General features: G+C 36.5%; 1 protein-coding gene across 1 annotated transcript; it reads left to right on the top strand.

Annotated features, from left to right (window-relative positions):
- Positions 1-7,565: 7,565 nt before the first annotated feature.
- LOC134373671 (olfactory receptor 4N5-like) lies at positions 7,566-8,492 on the top strand. The gene has a single exon (XM_063091648.1). The coding sequence runs from the start codon at positions 7,566-7,568 to the stop codon at positions 8,490-8,492; it is 927 nt and encodes a 308-aa protein (XP_062947718.1).
- Positions 8,493-10,301: the final 1,809 nt, after the last annotated feature.

The raw sequence follows: 10,301 nt of genomic DNA, 5'->3' as shown, positions 1-10,301 counted from the left end.
ATAGTTTTATATTGAATTTAAGAAGCAAGACAAATGAATGCATATTCTATGTCTCTATTTACATTATTTTAAAGATCACTAAACTATTCCATGTTAATAAAAATAAGAATAGTGATGTGATGGAAATATTCTATGTCTTGATTTTGTCGTGGTCAATAGGTATATACATGCACAAAAAGTAATTTAACTCTGTACTTAAGGTTGTTCATTTTATTGACCATAAATTATAACTCAGTAATGTTTAGAGAAAATACCATGCAAATGCTGGCACGCAAATTAACACTGATCTTCTAGTTACATTTCTGGGGATTTATCCTTCATATAAACTTGCACACATTTAGTTTTAATTATTGCAGAGCAAATTAGGAAAGCCAAAATATTCTAAATAGCCTATTCGTCCCTCTTTAGAAAATATTTTTTTAAATTTGTTAATGTTTTACGTTCATAAACTGAATGGTAAGCAGATTTATATGAAATTGGGAAAGTCTTTAAATGTTCACATGAAAAAATGAGGTGCAAAATATTGTATATGATATTTTAAAATGTGTGTTTAAAAGGGATAAAAAGGAAGAGTGCATATAAAAAATTATGTATATATTCACATTTTAAAAAATTTACACTGGCACTTGTAAACAGATAGTTTCCTCTGTTGTAGCATAGGTTATGGATGAGGTACTGAGATGGGAAGACTTCTCATTATATATGTTTTCTACTTCAAAAAACTTTTTTAAGTATGCCAACATATTTCTTTTGCAAAAATAAAATGTATGTTTAAAACAGTAGTTTCTTTCCAATCATTACATCAAACTGTGCAGTTTGTCTGAATCATTTCCACATTATTAAATTGCACTACTATTTGTAGTGATTTCATCTAAAATCTTAGGAGTTATTCCTGATTCCTCTTTTCAGATATCATGTCTGTCACCAAGTTCAGATGTACCAACCATCAAAATATGTGTCCAGTTTTTGGTTCCTTTTACTACCACCTCCTTCTTCCACAGTCCCTCAGCTTAAGTTCCCAGCATCTCTCATGCCTGGTACTGCAAAATCTCCAAACTGTCCTCTTCTCTCCTATACTTGCTTCCCTAAAATCCATTCTCCACATAGTAGCCAGAGTGACATTCAGGTTATAATTGTGCCATTATATTTACACGCTAAGGATAATGACCAAAGGCCTTGTCCTGGGCAACATCTGCTACTTCTTTTGCATTGCCTTGTACTTTTCTCCTCCACATGCCCACCACTCTCTTACCACCATGGTCTCCTTTCTGTTCCTAATATACCAGCTCTTTTCTTGTCCACGGTCTTTGTTCTCATTCTTCAAATTGCCTGGAATGTTCTTTTATAGTCATTCAGACCTCACCTTAAGAATCACCTTCTCAGAAGGACTTTTCTAATTACCCAATCTAAAATAACACCCTCCTGCCCCCACTCATTCTCCAACACATCACTCTGTTATATTCTTTCATTCTGACATTTTATTTCCTATTTTCTTTGCTCTTGAGCTGGCTCCCTCCATTGAGATGTCAAATCCCTGAGACCAAAGACCTTGTATATCATAAACAGTGACTAATTACTGACTCATAAAATAAACCTTCCAAATGATAGACGTTCAAAACTTTTGGTAAAATAAAAAAATACATTTCCAATTTTTTAGATGGGGAGATATCTGAGGAAGTTTGTGACATTTTCTCAAGAAACACAACGATCATGGATGGATCCAGGACTATAGCCTTGTCTTTTGAGTTCCAGGTGGCGGTATTTTGACCATGTCTTTATGCCTTGTTTAGTATGCTACTTTAGGTCAGTCTGTGATGCACCTATTAAAACACACACACATGTGGACACAAAGCACACATCTTTCTTTCTAATTCTATAAAATGGCTAAGATAAAAAAAATTCTCAACTGAAGGGAGAGGCCTATTGTGGACTTGTTAAGGTCTCAATAATAATTTTAAATAATTCTAATTCTAAAGCATTCTGGTAGAGACCAAGATGAGAGATCTTAGGAAAGTCTGAAATTGTATGAAATAAAACCAGAACAAAAAACAAAATAAAAGCAAAAAACACTTGACATTTCCAATGATATCTCCTCTTCTCTCTCCCTCCCTTTCTCTCCCCTCTCTTTTCTGTGTCGGTGCCTATGGCTTTGTGGTACATACATATCTATGGGCATTGTTTCTCTTTCTCTTCATCTTTGCACCTATTTTTTTCATGCATGTCTTTCCATTTGTTTCTTCTGTTCTCTCTTTTACAGCTATCTTACATTTCTATCTTTCTGTCTTTCTGAGAATTGATGCTGCAGATAATACTTTCACACAAGTAAAATGACATATTTTCATAATTATTTATTTGTAGCACAGATTGAAATAGGAAAGAAAAAAACCTGGTAACAACACTATTTCCCTCTCTTTACTTCTTCCACTTTTCAACATCTCCCACGAATCTCTGTCTGAACTGGGCATAAATGTAAATGAAAGTATATTTGACTGTGTGTTATATTTACTTTCCAAAATTAAAGTTTTTAAAATTTTCATTTGAATGTTACTCATTTATTTCAGCTTTTAAAAATGTAAACAAGTGGTCCACAGCCCCCTCTGACCAGACACAGGCAAGAGAGCATGCCTAGGGTTCTAAGCAAGGAGCTGAGGGTTGCAGCCTAGTCTACCTGGAGGCAGGCAAGAGAGCATGCCCAGGGTCCTAGGCAAGGAGCTGAGGGCAGCGGTCCCCTCTACCTGGAAACAAGTAAGACAGCACACTGAAAACACCACTTCTGTGCAGGTGACCCACCACAGCCACCACCACAGACACAGCTGCCAGAAAAGTGTCTTGACATTGCAGCAGCAGCTACAGCCACTGTGCAGGTGGCCCACCAGACACGCAATTGCATTAACATAAGGACAGTCACCAGCAGAGACCAGAAAAATAAGAGGATGTCTCTCTGCTCAAAGCCCACTCCAGAGAAATAGAAGAAGCAACTGCGTTACCAGATGACCAGATATCAACATAGAGATACTAGAAATAAGAAAACCCAAGAAAGTATGACACCACCAAAAGAAAACAGTAATTCTCAACAACCAGACCCTTTAGAGGAAGAAAACTTTGAAATGAGTGAGAAGGAATTCTGATCAACAATCTTAAGGAAACTCACTGAGATACAAGAAGATTTAGACATCATAATGAAACAAGAAAAAACTTCAGGATATGAAGGAGGAAAATTATAAAGAGATTAATACCTTAAAAAAGAATGTAGCAGAACTCATGGAACTGAAAGATCCACTCAGTGAAATAAAAAACACAAACAGTAACTTAAACAGCAGGCTAGAACAAGCAGACAAAAGAATTTCTGATCTTGAAGATAGCCTATTTCAAAATAACTCAGGCAGACAGAAATGAAAAAAAGAATTTTAAAAAATGAAGAAAATCTGAGAAAGATAGCAGACAACCTTAAGCACACAAACATTTGAATCATGAGTGTTCCAGAAGGGGAGGAAAAGTGAAAAGGCTTGGAAAACCTATTCAACAAAATAATAATGGGAAACTTTCCAGATATATGGAGAGACACAGACCTTCAGGTCTGGGAGGATCAAAGATACCCAAATGCACTGAACCCAAAAAGATTCTCTCCAAGACACGTTATAGTCAAACAGGCAAAGCTCAAAGCTAAAGAGAGAATCTTTAAAGAAGCAAGAGAAAAAGCATCAAGTTGCCTATAATGGAGCCCCCATCAGACTAACAGCAGACTTCACAACAGAAACTCTACAGGCCAGAAGGAAATGGGATGATATATTCAAAAGATTAAAAGAAAAAATCTGTCAGCCAAAAACACTATACCCAGCAAGGCTATCCTTCAGAAAGACAAACGAAAACTCAGTTCACCACCACACTACCAGCCCCACAAGAAATCCTCAAGGAAGTTCTGCATCTGGAAATGCAAAAAAAATAATAATAATACCATCATGAATACCCAAGAAACAACAAAACTCACTGGTAGAACAAAAATGCAAACTAGCAAGAGAAGTAAACTAAATCTTACCACAACAAATAGCCATAGTGACAATGTAATAATGCCCCTAATTTATTTCTGATTTCAGTAATTTTGGTCTTCTCTTTTTTCTTGGTCAATCTAGATCAAGGTTTGTAAATATTGTTGATCTTTTTAAAGAATCAACTTTTGGTTTTGTTGCTGTTCTCTACTGTTTTTCAATTCCGTATGTCATGTATTTCTGTTGTACTCTTTGTTACTTCCTACTTATATTTGCTTTTCATTTAGTTTGCTTTACATTTTCTGTTTTCTTAAGTTGGAAGTTTACATTACTGATCTGAGATTTTTCTTCTTTATAATACAGGTGTTTACAAGTATAAATTTTCTCCTAAGCACTACATGAGCCCTGCATCCTATAAATTTTGTTATGTTGCACAATTATCTTCATATCAAAGTAGTCTCTCCTTTCCCTGGGATTTTTTCTTCTTACCCATTGTTTACTTAGGAGAGTGTTGTTTAATTTCCACATGTTTGTGAGTTTTCTGAATTTCTTTCTGTTGTTGTGGTCAGAGCACATATTCTCTATGAACTTAGTCATAAAAAAAAGAAAAATTTAAACAAAACAAAACGAAAAAAGATCATGTAAAGACTTCCATTATTTTCAATTCTATTTTTCCAGGAACTTTTTGAAATCCCCTTGTTCTTATACTATGTTTCATTGATTTTTATATGCAATTTATCTTACTGAACTTAGATATTTAATTTCTGTTCTTGATTTCTTTTTATTAAGTGGACTTGTTGATATGCTTAAAAATAAATTGGCATTTGAGAAGTTTATTCATCTTTCCCCGTCCAAATTAATTTGATATTTGCATGCTTTTGGAAGATTTTAGAGAGCTATTTCAAATAATTGTAGAGATAATAAAGTGAAATATGTAAATTTTAACGTTTTACATCTCCAGTTTTTGTGAAAAATTGAGGCCCTACTGTCTATAGAGGATTTTGTTATTCATCTGTTATTCAGTTTGCACGTTTGTTATTTGACCAAATAAATACACAGATCTTTAAAAAAGAATAGTAAGAAAGAAAAATAAAGATTGAAAAGTAATTTTTCAATATAAATAAATAAATAAATGTACAACAAAATGAAAACAAGTATTTTTTATGATTAATATTTTCCTATGTAATATTTTTAATTTAATAAAAGAAAGGAACACAGAAACCAGGTATTCAAAGAAATGAATAACTATCAACACCAAATTCACCACAGAGAATTTCTTCTTTTATGTGAGAGGGCACACTCCTAGAGGAACTGGTCTGTAAGATACCATAAAGGTCTCTTATTTAAGAAAAATCATTCCTGAAAGCTCTTTTTTGAACATAGTACTTACTCCCTTTCTCCCTAACTCTTTGACCCCAAAAACTTAGTCTCTGTGCTTATTAATCATCAATGGCCAATTTCTGGTAATGGGTATGCTGCCAGTATGAATCTGGCCCTCACATCATGGGCATGAGGGGTGACAATTAGCTTTGTATCTCATGAATATTCATAATAAATAAGAAAAAAAGAATCATCAATGGCTTCTCATCACTTATGTGAATTGTACAATAAGACGCAAAATCTCCCCATGCTACTGATTTCATTATGCCTAATAAACATAAGTTTCATTCCATTATTACTATCACTGAGAAAATGTCAAATTCGAAACCCTAGCATGATCCAGTGGGGACTTAGCTGGCACCTGTTTTGATTATTTAATCCTTAAAAAGTTCTTGTCCTTTTGTCTGATTCTGGTCGACTTTCTAATTCCCACTGGTCATACTTACTCTACAGGCTCAAAGCAGCTGAAAAACCCCACAGCACATTCTCTATTGCATCACAAATTAGTATAGCAGATTTCAGAATCTTTGTTCCAAGAAGAGAACATATACTTAAAGAAAAATTCAGGAATGATAAGCTAATCTTCCTTTCATCAGAAAAAAAAGAGGATAGGCATTTGTTTGAGGGTAGCATTGAACCTCTGGTGAGATGGAATTTTTGCTCATTCTTCATATTCAAAAGAAGTAGAAAGACAAAATAGGAAAAAAAAATTACTCTATTCATCTGGGACATCTGCTGCCTTGAAGTTCATGAGAACAAAATAATTCTGCAGACACAGAGTAAGGGTGAGATATAAATTCAGGTGTAAAGCCCATTCTACCTTGTCCTTCAAATAAAACTCCGCACATGTCTGATGCCTAGTATTATTTTAAAGAGCCTAAAACCTCTAATTCCGCTATTACAAAAGAGCGAAAATGGCTATCGCTTTGGGAAATTCACCATCTATATTTTAATTTGTGCATCACAGAAATGACTAATCCTTCCTACCCCTCACCCCATCCTCAACCCAAGGTAAACAAGAGTAATGTCTATCTGATGCACATCTATCCTCAATCTCGGTCATGAGCACAGTTTGAGAATCATTGAAACAAAGTACAAAAATGAGAATAAGGGAAGGAAGGAACATGGATTAAAAAGTGTTAAATGGTATGGAATCCCACCTGTCAGGTAACAGGAAACAGAGGGGGCTAGTAGAAAATTAAAGCAAAGGAGGAGTGGGAGGGACTGTAACTCTCAGGTGCTACTTGTATCTTGGAATTGTCAACCTAAAGAAGTGGGAGCTAATTAACTGTAAGTGAACACCTGGAAGTACAAAAGATAAAAATAGGAGAGGGAGTTTCTGACTTCCTTTCCTAAGAGCAGATTTCTGTGGGCAGAGTGAGGTATAAATGTGAAAGCTAATAGGTATCGAAGTGGGTAAAAGAGATAGGGAGATCCTAAGCTAATTTTAAGGACACCAATTTTAATTTTTTTCTATTTGGATTTGCTTAGACTCATTATGTGTGTGTTTAGACATGTGTAAATATGTGTTTGTGTACACAAATGTGTGCCAATGTGTTGTAAGTACTTGTCCTATAACATTTGACCGCTAGCTACAAGTGGTGCTACCACATAAAACAAATGTTCTGATGTTTCCTAATAGGTGTGCTGTAAAATACCAATGTATTGCCTAAATTTCCCATAAGTTCTCTTTATGGACTTTTAAGCCTGATTTTTCTTTATTCTTTTCTTTTTTTCTCTCATCCTAGCTCTTCTTTCTACAGACGCTGCTAATAATATTTGTCAAATTTCAGTTGAAACTTTTGCCCTCCAGTCTCCCCTGACCTTTCAGCAGCACTGCTTTTTAAAAGATTTATTGATATATAATCAACATTTAAAATTTGTTTAAAGTACAATTTAATGGTTTTAAGTGTATTTCCAGAGTCATACAAGAACTCTATTTTATAGAAACACATGATGGGGACGACTGGGAATGAAACTGAGCTGGGATAACAGTGTTTTAGTGAAGAGCCAGGAGAATGAAGAGTAGAACAGTTACCTCAGAATACAGGAGAGTTTCGGGGCATGAACTGTTTTTATCTAGGGAAGTTTGGGACTTGGCAAGTAGTACTTTTATCAGGAGTGGAGCTATGGAACAGATGACAGGGTGGTAGGAACAGGTAATACTTTACTCTTCATTATTCTGCAGATTGAGGGTTGATGGAGAGAGAAAACCGCTCAGTGGTGACAGAATTCATCCTCCTCGGTCTGACCCAGTCTCGAGATATTCAGCTCCTGGTCTTCGTGCTAGTTTTAATTTTCTACCTCATCATACTTCCGGGGAACTTTCTCATCATTCTCACCATAAGGTCAGACCCCGGGCTCACAGCCCCCCTCTATTTCTTCCTGGGCAACTTGGCCTTTCTGGATGCTTCCTACTCCTTCATCGTGGCTCCCAGGATGCTGGTGGACTTCGTCTCTGAGAAGAAGGTAATCTCCTACAGAGGCTGCATCACTCAGCTCTTTTTCCTGCACTTTCTTGGAGCAGGGGAGATGCTCCTTCTCGTTGTGATGGCCTTGGACCGCTACATTGCCATCTGCCGGCCTTTGCACTATTCAGCTGTCATGAACCCTAGAGCCTGCTATGCATTGTTGCTGGCTCTGTGGCTTGGAGGCTTTACCCATTCCATTGTACAAGTAGCACTTATCCTGCACTTGCCTTTCTGTGGCCCAAACCAGCTGGATAACTTCTTCTGTGATGTCCCACAGGTCATCAAGCTGGCCTGCACTGACACCTTTGTGGTGGAGCTTCTGATGGTCTCCAACAGTGGCCTGTTCACGCTCCTGTGCTTTCTGGGGCTTTTGGCCTCCTATGTGGTCATTCTCTGCCGAGTAAAAGGGCACTCCTCTGAAGGAAAGAACAAGGCTTTCTCCACATGCACCACCCACATTATCATTGTATTTCTTATGTTTGGACCTGCCATTTTTATCTATACTCGCCCCTTCCAGGCTTTCCCAGCTGACAAAGTGGTTTCTCTCTTCCACACAGTCATCTTCCCTTTGATGAACCCTGTGATTTATACTCTTCGCAACCAGGAAGTGAGAGCTTCCATGAGGAAGTTCTTAAATCGGTACATGGTTTGCTAAATGGAATAATAGAATGAGAAAAGCAAGAAAGGAGAAAGCCCAGTTAGAATTAACTAAATCATTTCTATATTCATGCACTGAATCCCTCAGCCATTTAGCAAATACTGTATTTACTAAGCGCTTCCAATTGTCAGGCACAGTTCCAGGCATGTTAATAAAACAGGTAAGATTCAAAGTATTCTAGGGTTATATTCAAATGGATAAGGATAGGCTAAACTATTACATTTTTAAAAAAACATAATATCAGAAAGAGATAGTGTTCTGAAGCAAGTTAAAAACAGTGTTAAGCTAGAGATTGACTGGGGAGGTGGTGATTACTTTACTTTTGGTTGTCAAGTAAGGTCTTGTTGACTGGTGTTTAGCTGATACCAAAATGATTTGAAAGAATCAACCATGCAATTATCTGAGGATAAAAATTCTAGGCAGAGAAGACCACTAGTACGAAGACCCAAAGATCTCATGAGCTTGGACCATTTGAAGACCATAAAGAGGAACTGAGTAGTTTCAGTGTATTTCGAGTATGAAAGTGGCAGAAATGAAAGTTGGAGAGGTGGGTAGGGGCAAACTCTTATAGAGTATCTTAGGCAATGGTAAGAAAGTTCAATTTTTTTAAATTTCAGAAAGAGATCCTTAAAAGGCACTAAACAAGAAAGTAACTATTTAATGTTTCCTAATTGACTTTAGGCAAGATTCTCAATACTCTGCATAAAGGGTTATGAGTAGCAGAATATCCTTAAGTGAACAGTATCATGCTGTTAAGCATTTTTTATGAACTCTTACAGACATAGTTATTTTTTCCTGAAATTCTGGAGAGTTTTGTGATTATTCTGAATGGTTATTTTTTTAAATCTTAGAGAGGAATTTGAGTTCACTCATGAATGATTTTACCCTGAATGCAATAATGCTGGCTATTTGATGTATTTCCCTTACATGCCTGTCTGGTAATTGTATCTCACAGGTCCTTGGTAAGAATCATATTTGTATCTGTTAGTCTGCTAGTAATCAACCCCAATTATGCTGTTGTAAATAAACCAGTCAGATATTTATTTTCTAGTATAAAAGAAATCCATAGCATATTAGTCTAGTGTTGGTATGGCAGCTGAACAAAATCACCAGGGACTCCAAAACCTCCTTTCTATTTGTTCTTTTATTCTTAGCATTTATCTTCTGATCTCAGTGACACAAGACACCTGTAGGAATTACACACGTAATATTTGTATTGTACACAGAAAGATAACCAAAACGATGTGTACCCTCGTGGGCTCATTTTTGTTACAATCCATTGTTTTCATTTCTCTGGCTTTACTTTGTATTATAAAGAGCCCTAGACACAAAAACTGAAATCCAGGACCCTGTTTCATCTTGCTTCCTGACAGTCACAAATATGAGTCACTTTGACTAAAAGAGAGTGGGAGGAAAGGAAGTCTACTCCACCCCTTAGCCTTTCTCCTGACCCCCTAGCACACTGCCTTAGCCTACATCTCCAGCAGTAGTTGTGTACCAAGTCCATGGCTCCAGCTCTCCTGGTAGAAAGAACCATCACATTTCCAACTTTTGCACATAAGTTGTTGTAATCCCCAAACCCATGAATATTTTACCTTACAATGCAAAAAACTTTACTGCTGTAATTAAGTTTATAAACTTTGAGGTGAGGAGATTTCCTGGACTATTTTGGTGGGCCCAGTGTAATAACAAGTCTTTAAAAGTCATAAACCTTCCCTGTCTACAGAAAAAGAGAGAGTTGTGGCAGAAAGGGAGGAAGAAGTTCTGACACTTTGGAAGGACTCAATCTACTGTTGCTGGCTTAAA

Source organism: Cynocephalus volans, chromosome 3 (genome assembly GCF_027409185.1).
Source record: "Cynocephalus volans isolate mCynVol1 chromosome 3, mCynVol1.pri, whole genome shotgun sequence".
In the NCBI taxonomy this organism is placed as follows: Eukaryota; Metazoa; Chordata; class Mammalia; order Dermoptera; family Cynocephalidae; genus Cynocephalus; species Cynocephalus volans.
This window is presented reverse-complemented; position numbering and strand designations above follow the sequence as displayed.

Bases quoted from the DNA above. Each gene is read 5' to 3' on its own strand.
- LOC134373671 (XM_063091648.1), top strand. From the start codon at position 7,566: ATGGAGAGAGAAAACCGCTCAGTGGTGACAGAATTCATCCTCCTCGGT.